At 37.1% G+C, this 19,431-nt stretch overlaps 3 protein-coding genes across 4 annotated transcripts in view; 2 read left to right on the top strand and 1 right to left on the bottom strand.

Moving 5' to 3' along the window:
* On the top strand, positions 1–1,927 carry LOC109094856 (glycosyltransferase family 92 protein C33H5.2-like). Its single transcript, XM_019108548.2, has one exon. The coding sequence runs from the start codon at positions 98–100 to the stop codon at positions 1,463–1,465; it is 1,368 nt and encodes a 455-aa protein (XP_018964093.2). The 5' UTR covers positions 1–97; the 3' UTR covers positions 1,466–1,927.
* A 3,220-nt stretch (positions 1,928–5,147) lies between these two features.
* The window catches only part of LOC109095254 (synapsin-1-like), a 16,054-nt gene continuing 1,770 nt past the window's right edge, over positions 5,148–19,431 (bottom strand). Inside the window, exons 3-15 of one of the 2 annotated variants that reach the window (XM_042729937.1) lie at positions 18,985–19,042; positions 18,131–18,222; positions 17,700–17,856; positions 16,735–16,824; positions 15,529–15,591; positions 15,208–15,350; positions 15,007–15,081; positions 13,993–14,095; positions 13,674–13,805; positions 12,284–12,356; positions 9,623–10,223; positions 7,915–8,075; positions 5,148–7,832 (exon numbers count right to left, since the gene is read on the bottom strand). In XM_042729937.1, the coding sequence (XP_042585871.1) occupies positions 7,934–8,075; positions 9,623–10,223; positions 12,284–12,356; positions 13,674–13,805; positions 13,993–14,095; positions 15,007–15,081; positions 15,208–15,350; positions 15,529–15,591; positions 16,735–16,824; positions 17,700–17,856; positions 18,131–18,222; positions 18,985–19,042 (1,729 nt within the window). In that variant the 3' untranslated portion in view covers positions 5,148–7,832; positions 7,915–7,933. Of the gene's footprint in view, positions 7,833–7,896; positions 8,076–9,622; positions 10,224–12,283; positions 12,357–13,673; positions 13,806–13,992; positions 14,096–15,006; positions 15,082–15,207; positions 15,351–15,528; positions 15,592–16,734; positions 16,825–17,699; positions 17,857–18,130; positions 18,223–18,984; positions 19,043–19,431 lie in introns of those variants that run through there. The other variant, XM_042729938.1, reaches the window with a different exon arrangement.
* LOC122138250 (transcription cofactor vestigial-like protein 4) overlaps positions 8,026–19,431 on the top strand; it is a 25,825-nt gene continuing 14,419 nt past the window's right edge. The window contains exon 1 of the mRNA XM_042729939.1: positions 8,026–8,158. The gene's annotated coding sequence lies outside the window, so the exon portion shown is untranslated. The remainder of the gene's footprint in view (positions 8,159–19,431) is intronic.

Raw genomic sequence — 19,431 nt, 5'->3', positions numbered from 1 at the left:
GCATTAGTTTAGGCATTATGGACAGAATTCATAGATGTAACAGTTTACACATTTCTGACATTCATCTTTGCTTTACTCTACAGGCAATAAAGGGCAGATGGATAACAGCACATTTAAAATACTTCTTGCTCTAACATGTATCTCTCTTACTTCAACACTGATTTTGGCATACAAGAGTAGTTATCCTCTTTTCCAATATATGACTACTTCCTATAATTCACAAAAAATCCCAGATGTTTCAAATTCGACAATGCTCATCAAAGACTCAGAGTATGCCTTCTGTAATACATGTAAAATCACAGAGCCTTTAAATTTGATAACACCCATCAAAGACTCAAAGCATTTCATGGTGTCTGCGTTTATCGACCACAGACTGGATGGGGCCATTCGAGTCATCAGCATAATCAACAGAAACAGTCTTCAGCCGCTTTACTGTGTTTACTGCAGCGCTGAACAAGTCTGCAAAACTGTTCACACTGAGGTCCAGATACACAGAGACCATTTTGGCTTTCAGTTTCACGTCTCAGATGTGATCTGTAAAGGCAGGCACACGCAAAATGCAACACATGTCCTTATATCAACTAAACATTCAGATAACAGTACTACTGAGTATCTGCCAATAAAAAACCGTGTCAGAATTAACACTTTTAAGTATAACTTTACCGTTTGCATCTCCAACCTTTTTGGAAACTACAACAATGTACTGCAGTTTGCTCAAACGATGGAAATGTACAAGCTTCTGGGAGTACAGCATGTGGTCATCTATAAAACTAATTCTGGACCAGACTTGGAAAAGCTCTTAAAACATTATGAAACAGAGGGGATACTGGAGATCGTCCCATGGCCTATCGACCAGTTTCTGAACCCTTCTTCAGGCTGGAACTTCAAGGAGCACAAGGGTGACGTCCATTATTATGTTCAGTTAGTAACACTCAACGAGTGCATTTACAGGCACATGTACCAGTCAAAGTACATCCTCCTGAATGACATTGATGAAATCATCATGCCTTACAAACACACCAGTTTACCATCTCTAATGGAGGACCTCCAGTCTGCTTATCCCAGAGTAAGTGTTTTCCTTTTTGAGAGCCACATTTTTCCCACAACACAGTTTGAGGAGAGTGGAAAGTTCAAACGAGGAGAATGGAATAATATTCCTGGTGTTAACATCATGGAGCACATTTACAGAGAACCTGATCGAAAGAACATTTACAATCCCACAAAGATGATTGTCAACCCAAGGAAGGTGCAGCAAACCTCAGTACATACCACATTGCAAAACTATGGATATATTCACCGTGTAGCATTTCATGTGTCTAGGATGGTGCATGTGAGAGAACCAATGCAGGTGAATCTTTCTAAAGAGCAACTGTTTGTGGACAAAAGAGTGTGGGACTTTGAGCAAAAACTGATACCGAATGTTGACCGGACTTTGAAGCTTTCAGGTTTGTTAAGGCCTCACTGATGACATGATTTTATTCGAAGTATGCAGATGTGAGAAATCTGACATCTGAAAAATAAAGAATGCCTTTTGAGAAATATAATGTTATCCAAAATGATTGCTAAACTGATTTAGTCCAAGGTAAAGTTAAAAAGGTCGAGCATTGTCCACAAAAAATACTGTACTGTACAGCTGATGTCTCTGGCCCGATTTCATTTGTACTCAGCAAATTAACTTCCATTTTTAACTCAGCCTTTTCTTGTGGAGTTGTTCTCAGGAAAGTTACATTTATTTTGTGTTTAATCTACTTGATATAATTTTTGTTAATTATAAAATTGTTTTAATACTTTAGAGTTTTTTCATTACATTTAATATGAGCAGTATTTACATTAAAGAAATGGTTGTATGTTGACCATGTGTTTAAATGTGTTTTTATTTTATTCATGTTGAGATTAAAAATCACAACGCAAACTTCAAATTACTCTACATCAGAAAAAATTTACAATCTATAATCTGTGCACATACAGTGTAACAGGCATAACATTTACATAATGATGTTCACAATAGATATGTGCCTCTGTAGGTTTTAAGAATTCAGTATTGTTAACATGTAGATTTGAAGGAGCATGTGCTAAATATACAGATCCCACTCTCTTTTCCTCCTCGTCATTATCCTCTTCTTGGCAGGTTTAAATCTGCACCATTAGTCTAGTCTGAATAAATGACAGTCACATATTGCATGTTACATAAAAGCAGTTACAAGTAGCCATTGCACAGTGCTTAGATGATCTATGAACACACCAACTGTCTCTCAATATGGAATAATTCACTACAGTACAGATGTAATGCGGTTCTGATCTACTAAAGCAGCACAACTATAAGCCAGCCCCTTATAATAATCCAAATCTCAAGTAATCACATTACATGTGTTAAGCCTTGGCATTAACATTTCTTATGCCCTGTCTTACAAAAGCCATGACTGTCTTCTTTCAGGCATTTTAATAACTTAGCATCTTGACAGGGTAAAATGCGATTTCCCTTCAGCCGTGTTTTTTGCTTTGGTCTTAGTTTAGCACTTTTGGATCTGATAACTTGCCCTAACAGCTGGAAGTTATTGCTCCACCATAAAAAAGTTAATCTTTTAATAATAGGAAGTGCTTGTGTTCCCTTTTAACACAACTTTTAAAAGGTTTAATTCATAGTCCAGATGAATGGAAAGGGTAAACAGAAACAAAAATTGATCTGCCTTCTAATTAAAATCGACCTCATCTTCTCCCACTTCCTGGAGCACACAGTTAGTTTTCTTGTCATTTATGAGGCTCAGAATTGAGCAAGACTATTGGCTGTTTGGGATTTACAATAATTGCTGGGCTGCTTTCAGACTTGCTGTTATGAGTTTAAAACAACGATTCTTTTAATTGGAAATTGAGAGATGGTCATTTGTTTAAGAGAAATACATGAGAATAGACACCACTGATGAGAAACCCCAGAACTCAAATGGGTTTGTGATGTTTACAGCAGTCAACAAAGGTTGTGACCTTTGAGCAATGTAATTATGAGCTCACAGCTCACTGCAGTGAGTGACAGTCCTCTTATGGTGCTCAGTTTCCTAATTTCAAAGGAGACAGCGCCTGTGAGACAACAGCACAGATGGGGCCTATGTGCTACCAGTATTGTTTTCACATCAGGGTCTAATAAAGCCTTGCATGCTGATGTAAAACACAGTGTCATACAATCTTAGCTTCTTTTTACCACTCAAAGTTATGCTCAACATCATAGTATCTCCCTTGCCACAGGCTTATTCTGATTGCATGAACAGTATGACAGTTGTGTGCATAATGGCACTCGGCAGCAGAGTAGTCCAGACACTGAATGGAAGAGATGTCTCTGCTTGATTGCATTACATGATTTGTGCTTAGACATATAAAGAGCCTTTCAGCAAAAAAAGACAGCTTTAGTTCAATATCAATGAACAAATGTCACAGACCACTACAAATCAATGCTTTGATTATGAGTAGATTGTATAAAAGTAAACAAATGATTTGCAGTTGCTGAGTAGAAGCTTTGTTAAAAAAAAAATGTGTGTGTGGGGGGGGGGGGGGGGTATAAAAATGGCTTTGAAAGCAAGAATGCCTGTTAATAAATCTAGCTATATCATGCCTTTGACAGCAGTGATGTACTAACAGCTACTCTGTTGTACTGTATTCACCAACAAAAGCAGAGCTCCCCATTCTTTGTGGAGTCTGACGTTTATGACACAATAAATTATATAAATAGCCAAGAACTACCAAACTGAACCTCCTTCCAGCACATGAATCGCATGTTCTTCACTAAAACAGCCTGTGAATTAATTCTGTTGGCTTACATTTATGTTAAAATATGAAGTTAAGAATGCAAATTAATCATCTGTTGTTTATTAATACAGCATGAGCCGAGTTATGTAGTCATGTAGCCTATTACACAGCAGATCTCATTGTCCTAAAACAGATCATAAATTGGAGAATGGTGCTCAAAAATATTGCCGACATGCGCCACACTGTGGTCACACTGAGTTCCAGCTTCTCTTGCACTTGCGTTTTGTAGGCCTACATTACAATGCGAGTGTAACTTAAATCTACATGTATCAAAATGGAGCTGGAGTTTTTGAACCGATTAAAAAGTTTTATTTGGATTTTTAATTCCGTTTTAATTTCATTAGCGCATTTTCCTGACGAGATTGCGCTAATCATGAGTCACGTTCGAAGTTGTCACAAAATGCCGATAAAAACTTGTGACAGACAGAATATTTTATATAAAACCTTAACACCGACACTGCTTCTGAATCAGCTGTGAACGCTTGCTGCGTGACTTCAGCGGCAAAATGTATCAACTGCAAAGCGTCCAGTGTGTAAACAATATGACAGACGTCACTGTATAGAAGAAGGGCATGTAACTCGTGCACTTAAGTGTTTTGACGGCCTAGGATAATTTTCGGTGTTCCTTTTGGTCATTATGGCCTTTCATTACATGGAAAAGAGCGACCAGGAAATTCTGTAAAAATGTATTAAGAAATCCTAAAGTCGTGAAAGAAACAATGAGGGTGAGTAAATGTTGACAATTTTATTTTGTGAGTGAACTATTAGTTGTGCCATATGTTTTTACGTAGCTTGACAACCAAATGGTAGACTAGCCAAATATAGCTGTTCACAAGGGATAAGAGGGGAAATGATGTTGTTGCAAAATGTGAGAGTTAATTATGGCGTGTTCATGCCGTGTCATAAAAATGAAAACAAAAAACGCAGGACCGTTTCAACTTACCGAATCATTCAGACAAGCTACTGAATCAACTCACTGAATGAATTCCATGTCAATGAAGTTCTGGATGGGCAGGCGAATTATTGAAACATCTTTAGTTAACTTCAATAGACATTAGGATATTTGACAATATACACTGAAAATGAAAAATGTTAACAAATGCATTTGGCCTATATATTTCTCAAATTTGTTGTGCATCTCAAGATCGGTATTGATTGGCGTAATTATTTATTGTGATTTTTAAGTTGATATTTTCATTAATATTATCAGATAGAGCTGCTCATTGGAGTCTTTTATTATATTGCTGTAATGGGACTCTCACAATAAGTCTCAATTCACTGTGAAGCACTGCCGCCATTTATGATTAACATTCCAAACAGAGGCTGTTAACATAAGAGAAAAGAGATACATATTTATTTGATAGACTTTATTGATTATGTGCACATTTTAGCATAGTAATTTGACACCATTATTAAGCTACATTGAAGATCACATCAAAGTTGCATTTGTTTGTGTAATACTACACAATGTTTAACAATATTTCTCATTTCAATAGAATTTAAGACTATAATTCTATATATTTATGATTCAGTTTTATATCTTCCTTTCTTTATACAATTGGCAGGCATGAACAGACAATACAATTCACTGAGAATCAAACAGTCAAACCTATTTAGAAATGATGACCCATTTGAATAAATTTTTTTTAAAGGCGATAATTCCTCTCAATAGGCTATATAAATAAGAAAGTACACAAATGTAAATATGCCAAAAAACTTAAACCAAATCATGTAGTACAAACCTCAGGCATGGTTTCCATAAGTACTGCAACATTCAAATAAATTACTGAAATTTCATTTGCCTCCAAAACTTGATTGCATCAGTGATACAGTTATTCCTTAGACATTTATTAAAGCCATCATTTAACATACATATCTATCCTAACTGTTAAAAACATGAACCACATAGAAGAGCACTGAAAGTTTGCCTGAGCCACAACAATATCATGGAGGACCATCTATAGATAATCACATATGTGAACCAGTCAAGCCACTTACAATCATATCAATGGACACACTGAAGATGAGTTTTAACAACTGCATTTGTCACAAAATGGGTCAAATAAAGAACACAGACCTGTTAGGTTTAGTTTACAGTGGAGATATTGCACAACCTATATCACTGATTGAAGTAAAATCCTGTCTTACACAAGACCCACAACGATCACCTTTTGAGGATCAAATCAAATACAGGACGTTTGCATCGTTTGTTGAGTTAAGATCTGAACAACACTTCTATTTGGTTTAGACAGTTTACGGTACCACATTACATTATACATATATATACACATTAACACACACCATTTGTCACAAGAGGATCACTATGAAAAAACACAACAGGCTGGTGAGCGGGAAAGCAGGGGAGGTTTCGGGATTGGGTCAGGACTCCTTGACTAAATATATTGCCTAAAACACACCAGTACTGGGATGTTTTATCCTCACTTGTGGAAGACACTGCCAGTTCAGCTCTAAACTCCTTGAGTATGGCGAGAAGTTTCAGGAGTAGTTGGTTTAAGGATCCACATTGTGTAACTGGGATCACACTGGGACATACTAAATGCAGTTTAGTCTAAAACCCAACATGTGAAGAGCATCTCCTCGAAAGGTGATCTTTCAGTGAAGACGTTTGCTGCTGATGGCATCCTTGGCTTTGTATTTTGGCTTTGCGTTTTCATAGGGCCCAAGTGTAATGAACAAGCAGTTCCAAACACCTACATGCTCATCCAAGCATGCAAAACATACCTTCTCTTGATGCAACAAATCTTCCTGAGCTTTCAACCATCTTGTATGTTCTCAAGTGTTACAGTATTAGTGTGCAAACATGTTTATGTAGCAATCGAATACATTCGACAGATTCCTCCATTTACTGGCCTTCGCAATCAGTAACTCTCTACAGTAATGGGTTGGAAGACCTGATCACCGACGCTAGGTCATTGTGTCTTTCTCTTCAGGACATCCCTGAGACATATGTGATTGCACAACACCAATCTCTTTTTGTATGCCTATCTGGCTAAGGCATATTCAACACGTCGGAAGGTGTACCATTGTGTGTGTTTTGTCAGGAAAAGGGACGTCAGGGAAGCAGCGACAGCTTGCTCACGAAAATGAAACAACGTTTTCACTACAACTACCTTATCTAGGTGCAACGACACGACACAAAGCAAGACCACCCACATTGTGCAACTATGTTCTCCTTAAGTGACATGCAAGTATCGCAAGTGGCTAGCACTAACAGCCACGGGGGTAAGTTTCGATGATGGAAGCTTGTGCAAAATTTTAACAACGCCACAATGGGTCATCATTGCAAAATCCTAAATCCTGCTCAAGCATGTAAAATACGGAACGATACACCATTCGGTTACAGTACAATGTGTCGCGTGGTCAAATCATTAGATGGTGCCCCTTATTGTAACAGAACATGCTTCAAACAATTAGCAGACATACTTCAGATATCATATATCTGAGAGAGCATGGCGGTGGATGGTTTTACAACAAAATGTCCACCAAAACTTTTCATTTTCAAAAAGGATCTAGGATTATAAGTTAATAATATGAGACTGGAATGAATAGGCAAAAGTTAGCACGTGTGCTAAGTGTATGCGGGTCCAGTCACTGTGTAGGTAGTGTAAAAGGGTGCATGTGAGTGTTTCTGTGTGTGGTATTTTATTTTCACACCTCCCTCCATTGGTTGGACTCGAAAAACTGGGAATGTGTCTAAAGAATTCAGTTGTGTTAAAAGATCTAACTGCAGTAATGCTGTGATTTCTCACTTCATACTGCAGTCTTTATTAGTGCAGGCAGTGTTTTATTAATGTCGCATTGCAAATTGACGTGCACAGATCTGATGTGCACTGCAATGTGTGATATAATTGGTCCTTTCTGTGTACACTTGACGAATGTCTGTGTTTGCATGTTTTTTTTTAGAAAGACTCCATAACCTCTCTGTCTATGTGTGTTTGTGTGTCTCTCTCTCTCTCTCTCTCTCTCTCTCTCTCTCTCTCTCTGTGTGTGTGTGTGTGTGTGTGTGTGTGTGTGTGGTGTGTGTGTGTGTGTGTGTGTGTGTGTGTGTGTGTGTGTGTGTGTGTGTGTGTGGGGTGTGTGTGTGTGTGTGTGTGTGTGTGTGTGTGTGTGTGTGTGTTTATTCCACGGAGAAGAGGCTTGCAAAGGATTTCCGAAGGTTGCGGATGGTCTCAGCCTTGGCTTCGTCCTGACTAGGACTTTGGTGCTGGGCGGCCGGCGTTTCTGGAATGTTGAATGTATTGGTAAGAGACTGGGATTTGCTACAAAGAGAAGAAGTGGCAATAGAGGAGAGGAAGAGGCTATTAAAGTCATGCAGCAAACCCATGGAGATGGCTGTATAAAGGTATGGCAGAAAAAAAAATAAGCCGTGTGAGAGAGAGTGAGAATGAAATTCAAAAGCTTTCTTTTGTGTCATTCATTTAAGCATTCATGACTCAAGTGCAATGTTTACTTCAACCTTTGGACTTATGAGAAATGGCATCTCTGGATGTAGAGACATGCACTGTACTCTGCGTCATTGTTTATTCTGGGCCACTATTCCTAAATAAAGAACCAAGTGCAAAGGCACATCTCTTGAACATAAATAAATAGTATGTTTGTTTGTTTTTTTTGGAAGAATCAGTTTTATATTGTATTAGTCACCTTAGAACTTAATTGAGGAATAGTGGGAATAAGATGATCACATTCATACTTGCTGACAATCGCTTGACAGTGAAAATAGATCAAATGCAGATTTCCATTCAGAAAAATGCAATTTCCACAATCAAGTGCATGAATGGTTTAGGTGTAAGACTGAAGGAAGCCATCTTTGGCATGCAAAATACCAGATCATCTAGTGTGCATTCTGTATCTCCATTGTTTTAATTAGGCGTCTGCCTATATGTATAAGCCACATTTATCATTATCACCATCATTGTCAAATGTCATTATTATCATCACTATTATCAAAATCTGTTTATAACTATTTAAAGTCATTAAAGTCATCATAGTATGCTTTACAGAATCTATTCAGGAGCTTTTGGATGTGTTTATCCATTCATTTCCTGCTCATCTGTTGCATAGTTGGTAGTAGTTAATATACCCATGTCCAAAATATGGAAAATATACTAGAAATGTATTAGATTATAGTGTATTTTGTTGTTGTTGTTGTTGTTGTTGTTGTTTTTTGTGGAGTGGGGGATGCTTTAGCTAAATAAAATACATATGATTTCAGGCAATTTTCCATTAGGCTTTATCCAATTTTTTAAGCTTGTCCAATTCCTATTTTGAAAAAGAAAGATATTGTGATGGCTGTGTGAATTAGTAAGAACAACACAGGGTATAATTAATTTAAATGCATAGTAAACTAACATTTTAAAATACACCCCCCCACACCACCAACCGCAAAAAACATTACCAAATCCTTGTTACATACGGATCCCAAACTTTTGAACAGCAGTGTAAGAAAACAGACCCACTCAAATTATACCCATATTATTTGAGTATAGAACAGAATCAAATTCAGAGCTTGTGAATCAAAATCAAACCGGGAGGTCTGTGTTTATAACCTATACAGCATTTGCCCCAATAGGTTTACACTAATTCACACATTCACTGTCAATTGGTACCATCAACTTTTCATGTGATTTCAGAATTTTACAATGTAGCAGAGGAGAATGGCCACCATCTATCTGATGTAGTAATTTGCGTAGGTGATGAAACATCATCAATAAATGGAAAAACATGTCCAGATGCTTATGAATCATAAAAACCTTCACATCCAGTCAACTAAACATACAAATATGGTAGAGGACAAAAAACATCTTACTTAAGCTGCGGCGATCCACTCAGAGCTGGGTGATCAGGACTTGGTTTCTGTGGAGGTGTGGGTTTCTGCTGCAAGGGAGGTCGTGCACCTCCTGGACCTCCCTGGCCCTGTGCAGTAGGCCGTGGTTGCTGAGTGGTAGGAGGGCGGGGACTGCCCTGCTGTTGTGGGGCTGGTTGAGGGGGGTCCTGGGTCGGCTGTGACCCACCCTGGGTAGGCTGCCTGGTTGGCTGGCCTTGTCTTGGCTGTTGAGGCCTCTGCTGAGGCTGGCCAGCTGGTTTGGGACCCTGGCCACCAGTTTGAGGCCTCTGTGACTGCTGTTGCGGACCACCTTGCTGGGGCCTCGGTGACTGAGGAGATCCACCTGGGCCACGCTGGGTGGGACCCTGTGCTGTGGGGGGCCTCTGCTGACCTGCGGCCCCTTGACTGGCTTGTCGCTGTGGGGGTTGATTGGGCCGGGTTTGTTGGGCAGGGGGGTTCTGGGCATTAGGACTGGTCACAGACTGGGTTTGGGCAGGGGGCTGGCCCTGGGGAGAGGGGCGCTGTTGTGGTGGGGCTCCTTGACGGGCAGCAGTAGTGCTAGCAGCTGCTTGTTGTGGACCTCCTAAAAACAGAGCTTATTTTTACTGTGTAAACAAGCTGTAATATAAGCACAAACTATTAAACACAATCTATTAACCCTTTTATATAGTTCTCCAGAGATCTATTGGTTTTTAGAAATATATCTGTCTTAATTTACTCACACTCATGTCATTCCAAACCTGTATGACTTCCTTTTTCTGTTTGCTGAATGTCTAAAGTCTCTATTTTGCATACAGTAAAAGTAATTTGTAATTTTGACCATAAAGGCCCATTCACATCAAGAAGGAAGCTTGTCACGAAATTTGTTGCGAGAAAACATTTTAATTTGATTCAACAGCTGTTAAGACATCAGTTCAGAGCAACACAAACACTTGTGTACCGTCATGAGAAATTTTTTATTTTATTACAGATAAGTATTTGACTTCTAAAAATTGGCCAATCAGTAACATTTGCGCTATTGGTCATGCCTAGAGATGTTGATGTAAAATGACTTTGTGGTGCTCAAAAACAGGGTATCTTGCTAAGCAACCATGAATAATAGAGGAAGAATCTGGAATTGGCAGTGAAGATGAATATTGAGCAGCTGAAGTCTTTTGGTGTTGGCAATTAATACAAAAATAGGATTAACTAAAGTCAGAATAAACAAAGAAAAAATTTACTTTGTTAGAGCACATTACAATTCTTGTGATGAGCAATTAACCTGTGAAAGTTTGTTTTCGTAATCTTTTGTCAAAATCTAAAAATTCTGGAATGCCATTACTTCTTTGATGATGTCAGTTGAACAGGCCCTAAATCATTTTAAAAAGTACTTTAAGCCACCCACAAGCTATATTTCAAGATATTGTTCAAGGCTTGTGTGATAAACAGATCAAAGGTGAATGTGTTATTCACTAAAAATGTTTCCTACTAAGATTAGCAACCAATAATATCTAGCATCAATTATGTCAGACCTGTTGCAGTGTATCTTCATATGGCATATTTGAAAGCTATGGGGTGGAGAAAGATTTTGAATAATGATGTTTATTTATTTAGCTTATTCCCCTATAAAACTATTGTATGGTTTCATAAGATTTCTAATCAGTTGTATGTTCATGGTATCTTCATGGTGCCCTTTTGTGGTACAGAATGACCATTTAGGAGTTTGGCAGTAAAAAAACACTGTTTACTTTCATAGTTTGTAAAATCACAGCTTAAAGGGTTAGTTCACCCAAAAATGAAAATTAACCCATAAATTACTCACCCTCAAGTCATCCTAGGTGTTAAAGTCGGAGTTATATTAAAAATTGCCTGTAGTGAATAGATGCGTTTTTGCCCAGAACTGCTTCCGTGTACAACTGTCGGCGCAAGCTACATTAAAGTGATAATTACGTTTTGAATATGGATATTTTTCTTACAAAAAGTCGTGGGGTAGTGTCGTGGGGAAGTCATGGGGTAGTGGTTAGAGAGTTTGACTCTTAACCCTAAAGTTGTGGGTTCGAGTCTCGGGCCAGCAACACCACGACTGAGGTGCCCTTGAGCAAGGCACCAAACCATAAATGGCTGCCCACTGCTCCGGGTGTCTGTTCATGGTGTGTGTGTGTTCACTGCTGTGTGTGTGCACTTTGGATGGGTTAAATGCAGAGCACGAATTCTGAGTATGGGTCACCATACTTGGCTGTATGTTATATCACTCACTTAAAAATGCAACGATCCGCTACATGAGGCCTTTGTTCACCCCCCCCCCCCCCCCCCCCCCCCCCCCAAAAAAAAATATTTTTATGGATGGGCGCTTTTTATTTAACTTCTTTTGGACTGATGCATTAAACAGCTTGAAAGATCAAAAACCATTTTTTATATAACTCCAACTGGATTCATCTGAAAGAAGAATGTGGTATACATCTAGGATGACTTGAGGGTGAGTAATTTATGGGCTAATTTTCATTTTTTGGTGAACTAACCCTTTAAGCATTTTTCCGAATATCTCATTATGTGTTCAACACAAGCAAGAAAGTCATACAAAATGTGAAGGTGAGTTGATAAATGAATTTGTATTATTGAATTATGCCTAAAAGGTTGGCTTATTATTGCAGTGTAATCCCTTACCCTGTGGAGGGGGGCGCTGTTGTGCCTGGGGGGCTCTTGACTGAGAGATGGGTTGAGGTGAAACAGCTGGGCCCTAAAATACACAACAAACATAGGAGGGCAGTGTATATTAGAAACCAAACCACACGAAACAGAATGCTGGCCTATACAAATTTCAGTGCAAGTTTTAGTATTTTTAGAAACACTAGTAAATTTTTTTGGGTCACTTTTTTGTCATTAAAAAAAACTTCCCACCACCTGTAAGCTCAAAAAGTGCTGAGCATCACTGTAGAAACATAAATAAATAGCTGATGCCAACAAAAGTACAGCCATTAATCTTCAGGCAATTAGTTTAGCACAAATGTGGAGGGAATTAAACCAAGCGATTTGATGCAGAGGTGATGAGAGATGATGTCTGAGTCTTTAGCTTAATCATTAAAGGCATTTCTCACTCTCATTCTCTCCCATCTGTGTGGCTATGAATCATTACAATCACAGCTTTGGGAATAATGGAGGATAGCAGTCTCGGCACTGCAATCAAAAAGGATCTCAGACTCATGCTGTGACTTCAAGTTTTGCATATTTCTACTGAACAAATTGACAATAAATACTGTCTGGTGGGAGGAAACTACACCGTTTTATTATATTATTCAGCAGCATTGCACTACTTAATGTTACATAAGCAGAAATTACAGTTTTTATATGAATGCTTTTTGGTCAGATATGCTATCAAGCAGTAGCGATATTTTGAGTGACCAACCGAACTGCTCATTAAAATTTGATCTTTGATTTTGCATGGAGTAAAGCTTTTTAATATCACATGAGTATATACAACTTTTATTCCTTCTCACACAAATGATGATTACGGGGCAGATTATGGATTCAGATTTTGCACTGTTCCTTGCAGAAAAACGCTTTTGCTGTAGTGCATGATTGGTAAATGAATTCATCTTGACATTTGCATCACATAACCAGCTCCATATGCATGGATTTTCTGATGTAGTAAACTTGCTCAGCAGCTCACCTGGTACAGCATTGCACTTGCTCCCGTGACACACGACGAGTTACAATAAAAGAGCTCAGAGACTTGTGGAAGCAAGCTAAAATTGCATGGTTGTTTCAGCAAATGCATTATTTATCTCACGTTTGTTTAGTTATTTTGTTATCTGACATTTAATTTCTCAAATGCTGTATTACGTATAACAACATTGTAACAAAACGTTGTCTGATTCACATTCATCTGTTGCAGTTAATACTGCACATGCTTTTAGAGCCACTCACATTTCACTCAGAAACAAAGCATATAAGAAGCAACGCAATATCATTTTGCAGAAATATCACCACAGACACGTTCTTGTTTTCAAGCCTAGGTTGAGAATATATGAGGAAGTTTTGAAGTGAGCGTGTTAACCTGAGAATGGACTGGAGTGGGAGCTGAAGTGCGTGGCACAGTCTGGTTCATTTTAGCCACAGCAAGATCAGCTATTAGAGCCCGGTCCTCATCCTGCTGGTCTCCTATGAGAGGCATTGAGCAGCCCACGACCTAATAGACACACACACACACACACAAACACACAGATACATACACTCACACACACAGACACACACACACACACACACACACACACACACACACACACACACACACACACACACAGTGTTTGCCCAGGGCATTAAGGATATTTCAAAGAGCTTTTTTAAAAATTGATTGTTTTTGCAGATGTTGTTACCTCTGTGATGTAATCTCGACCGTCTTTACCATGCAATGCCTCTACAGCGCATATATCAAGACCTCCGAAAACCTCAGAGCATACGTCCACCCACATGCGATACCTGCAGGGAAAATCAAATGATGACCTTCATTCCTGCATTCCACTAAAAGCATCCACCCACACTGTTGCCCATAGTAAACAAGGGAATCAGGATTACTGTAGAGCAAGACTTAATTTTTGGCTTAGTATCATCGACTGCTTTGATTGAAAATCCTCTTGCAAACTGAACTCTGTTTTTTTTTTTTTCAAAATAAATCAGTTTCAAGAAAAATATGTGGTACTTCTTCAGTGTAGGCTTTTCCTGAAAAACAATTCCATCATCAATAATATCATTAGTTTAGTTTTTTTATCTGTTACTGACTTTACTATGATAATTAGGGCTGCAGAATTTATTGAAATAAAACCAAAATTGTGATATGGCTTCATTAACTGAATGCATGCAAGTCATATTTAATAATAAAATATTCATATTTAAAATCACAAATGTTTTGGCCAAATTATGTAGCAAGAAGCAAACAAGGAGCTTAATTTGAACTAAACTTTTAACTTAATTAAATAATTTTTTTCTGCATTCTAACTAAAATTGAATGTCATAAATGACTGACTTTACATACTTCAACATACAAATTATTTCAGTAAATACATTGCAATTTTCAGCATTGAGTGAATTACTAATGAATTAATAAGTATATTATTATTATATTCAACATTTCTCTCACTTCATCCAACCTCTTCAATAAAAAAGTGATGCTGTCTAAGAATTTGAATGAAATTAGGTATTTTACATGAAGAGTGGCATGTCCTATAGTGCAATCTACTAAGGCAGCTCACAAGGTTTTGGAAAATAATTATGCAAAATATGTCATTTTTAGATGAGGGAACATCTAATAAGGTTATCTGCTGCCATGTTATAGGAACCGTATAATATGCCTTGTGTCGTGAAAGAAGGAAGATCCTATAAGATGTGTGTACCTGTCAGACATGGCCACCTGCTCTAACATGGCTGATCCAGTGTTGGTCTTCCAGTTGCCTGATATAGATGTCCTCCTGTCCAATAATACAACAGCAGGTATTACACAGTGTTTTACACTCAGTTCCAGTGATATTGTTAGAGGCATAGATTCCATCATGTCATATTGACATGAAAATACTGCTATGGTTTTAGTCTCTTACATGTAGGCCTTGTAATTGTCACCGATTTTCTGGATTCGGATGTCATATTTGGCGTCAATAAAAGGCTCAGATGTGGCATAGGTCTTTGTCAAAGCTACAACACTAGCAATGTCTTGGAAATCATATTGATTGTCCACTTTGACCTGTACAGAGAATTTGAATTGCACTGATATATATTGATATAATCACAAAAAGACCAAACAATTCACACAATAATATATATAGGCTAGGACTTTTTACTTAGTTTAATGAATGACATTGTATCATATATTTTAAAAATAGTAATTGACAGGAATGTCTAAGAAAGGGTTTCAATCATACCTTTCCCATGCCAGAGTGAGCATGACCCATCTTCACTACCACAGGAAAGCCAGGTGTGGTGATCTAATGACAAAAGAGATATATAAAGAAAACAATAGAACACTTGTAACGTTACATTTCTATTTCAAATAAATGTTGTTTTGAATGTTCTATTCATCAAAGAATCCTAAAAGTTTCACAAAAAAATATTTAGCCACACATCCGTTTTCATAATATTAAGAAATGTTTCTCAGCATATTACAAAGATTTCTGAAGGATCATGTGACACTAAAGACTAGAGCAATGGCTGCTGAAAATTTAGCTTTGCGTCACAAGAATGAAATACATTTTAAAATATATTAAAACAGAAAAGAGTTATTTTAAATTGTAATAAAATTTTACTATTTTTACTGTATTTTTAATCAAATAAATGAATTCCTTCAAACCAAACCCAAACATCTGAACAGTAGCATGTGTTTATGTGTATACATATAAATATAGAATTCTGTACATGCCATTACTCAACCATGTTTTATTGCAAATGTTAATGCACAATATTGGCATGATATTTTTCTTATATGAATGATTGATTTAACAGAAATTGACACCAACAACAAGTTGCTTTTGTCTGAATTGGTTATTAATAGGAGATGTTGTATTTGCAGTCTCAGTGGTGCTTGATAGGCATCTTCTTTATATTGCTGCAGTAATTGAAATGCGAGAGCAAAATCTTTCTGCTCAGGGACAAAATAAGACCACAGAATTAGGCCTGAGTCTGCTGCACTTTATCTTAGAAAAGGGCCAGTGAGAGAGGAAAATGTTCTGGCAAAGAGTGTGTCTGGGATCATTTATTTGTGAAGATGTCTGCAGTGGAGGAATAGGAGGAGGTGGTGGCACTGCAGCAAGCCTCCCCTCTCCTTTTAAAACCTGAACTATGTCTATAAGAACTGTGATGTACCACACAATTAAACTAGTCTGGAGTTTATGAAATTTCCAGTCTAGACAGGGCTATAACTATGCTAAGTTGAGTGGAGCAGTGCTAAACTGGGGCACTGAATATGCATGAGTCTTTTATGTTTTACAGTTTACTGCATCCAGGCACCGCTGTCCCTGCCACAGATGGGAGCTTTGTGCGGGGTCCAGTGGGACCATCTAGACCCCTATAGCTCAGGGTTTACTGGTGAGGAGGGCCAGGAGAGAGACAGGGACAGATGGTTAAACACTCACCATCTCCTTGTGGTTGGGGTAATAAACCTGGTCGATCAGTGGGAACTCCTCTGGACCCAACTGCTTGTACAATCTGGACAACTGAGCGAACTGATAGATGCGTGGCGACCCGCACACAGACATACATATATACACAAACATAGAGACATCTTTTATGCAGCAATAGTTACAGACATTCAATGGTACAATTGTATGAAAGCTCTTTTGATAATGCTCTTCTCTCTTCTGAGAAACATGGAAGCAGGGTTCCTACACTTTTCATTTTGATGTTTGACAAATTAATTATTTGGTCTGATTTGTAAAGCAGCTTGACGTTATTCATTGAAAAAAAAAAATTTGATAATTATATTTTTATATATATATATATATATATATATATATTTATTTTTGTATTTTTTTTTCTCACTATACAACATAACAAGCTTTAATCTTTTTTGTTTTAGACGAGAGCTTGTAAATTGAATAAAGAAATGCAGAAATTGTATAAAATTTTATGGGAACACTTAAATCCTTTATATATAATGCATTATAAAAAGTAGCTTTAATGCTTTAATTATGCCTTGTAATGTACCTTATGATGTATTTATAGTTGCATTATCTCATGAATAATTATAACCACAGTTATAATACAACATAATACTTATCTATTCATTGTTACCCTTTTAGAAAGTAAAACAAAAGACAAACAAACTTTCAAATATTATAATGCATTTTTACTTTGGTTAAAATTATTTATGAAATATGTAATTACAACATATATAATCCATACCTTTATAATGCTTTAAGTAAAGTTTTACCAATTTGATTCATTTCCTTGATTTGGAAAACACTATTTTCCTTTACTATGGGAATACGAAAATGTGTAATTTTTTTAATGCATGGAAGCATATTTAAAATTTATTATTCATTTAATAAGAGCATCCCTAATTAGCTGATCGGTATGGATTGATGTATGCAGTGCTCACCACCCATGGTTTGTCACAGAAGTTGTAGACCGAGTGAAGGGAGTTGACACTGGGCAGACCAGCATACTGAAGTCCAATCACAATGTTTCTGTGGTCGCCATTCTTGGCCATACTGAAAGCATGCTGTCGCACCAGCACAAAATCTGGCTTGAAACACCTAAATGACCACAGGAATGTTAGTAATCATTGTAAGTAATTATACTGTGTTTAATCAAAGCAAATCTATTTATTTATATAGTATATATACACAGAAGTATATGCAATTCATATATGTTCTTCAAATAAATCGTCTGGATTGCTGCTCTGAATATTTCTAACATACATTAATTGTTTGCTGAATTAATCAACAAAGTAAGCCCATTGAATTACATGTTTTCTATGTGCAAAAGAAAAACATTCTTGAAGATTTCTAAAACAGATGTGAAACCTACTTTGTGATTTTGTTGCCATTGCGGATGGCCTCAATGTCCACGCTGTAGCTTCCTGTTGCATGAGCCACCAGATTAACCTCAGAGAAGTCAGCTTGAAAATCAATGAAAATCACCAGATGGAGTGAAAGGATCAATGCATGTGATCAGTAAAGTGGTTTTGTCAAAGCATTTATACTAAAACAGCACCTGAGGCATGTGATGGGTTGCCAGTGTGGTTATGTTAAAACTATAAAAACTGCTTTTTAAAGCATACCATCAATATTTCCTTTTAAGACAGGGTTTTTAACTGAAATGTCATTTAAAAGTTCAAATCACAAAATTGGAATTATCAAAAGGCGTATTGAATCCTTGTGACTGGTATTCCAGAATGTTGCCAAAGTCTCACATAAATCCCTAGATTATTGTGTACTAATTACTAGTATTACATATAAAAATCTAACCAAACAAAAAATCAAGCAGTTGTTCAAAAACAAAATGTTTCTTCTGGTCGAAATTACTTTTGGCTTATTGTAAGCTGCTACAAAATCTGTCTCGTCCATGACTAATTATTTTAAAGGATATTATTCATTGACACAACCGATTAATTTTCTTTTATCCCTGTCTATAATAGATTAGATCTTACATTTTTATTACTAGAGACTGCTTTGATATATTGCCCCATCCCTTTTCACAAACACAAACAAATGCCACTGAAGAAATGACAGACTCAATATTACAATTGCAACTCAGAGTGATAACAGTAATCTCTAGCCAGTTGATGTGTTTTGGTAAGTCTGACATCTAATTCATTACACTGGCACATTGTTGAGTTGTACTGCTCTGTTAGTTTGGAAGAATAAAAAAAAAAGTCTCACCTGTTCTACTTTGATGTCAAATTCACCATGAACCTTCTTGCCTTTGAACACCTTTGCCCTGAAGAAATAAAGATGAAAAAGAAAGAATATTTTTGCACTTGTGATTCATAGTTAACAAAAACACTTAAACTGTGTCCAAACTAGATTATGCAACTGTGAAATAGTGTGAAAATCGTGTATTTCAAGTATTCATCAAGCATGAATTGTTAAGTGAAGATGAGCAGTTTTGTTTCAGTGTCTGTAACTGTGATTTCATACAGCAAACATAATAATACAATTTTAATATTTATATATGCTTCTATTACACTTGTAACTGTAAATCCATTGTTTTTACACCACGACTTTTCATCTCAGAATGCGATATCATGTTTTCAGTCACTAAATAAAATAATTAGATGGATGGATGGAATGTTGCCTCCACTGAAAGGTTTATAGAGTGCATATGAA

Source organism: Cyprinus carpio, chromosome B8, assembly GCF_018340385.1.
Source record: "Cyprinus carpio isolate SPL01 chromosome B8, ASM1834038v1, whole genome shotgun sequence".
In the NCBI taxonomy this organism is placed as follows: domain Eukaryota; kingdom Metazoa; phylum Chordata; class Actinopteri; order Cypriniformes; family Cyprinidae; genus Cyprinus; species Cyprinus carpio.
The sequence above is the reverse complement of the archived record's forward strand: the minus strand, read 5'-3'. Positions and strand labels throughout refer to the sequence as shown.

Excerpts from the sequence above, each read along its gene's own strand:
- LOC109094856 (XM_019108548.2), top strand. The coding sequence starts at position 98 with ATGGATAACAGCACATTTAAAATACTTCTTGCTCTAACATGTATCTCT.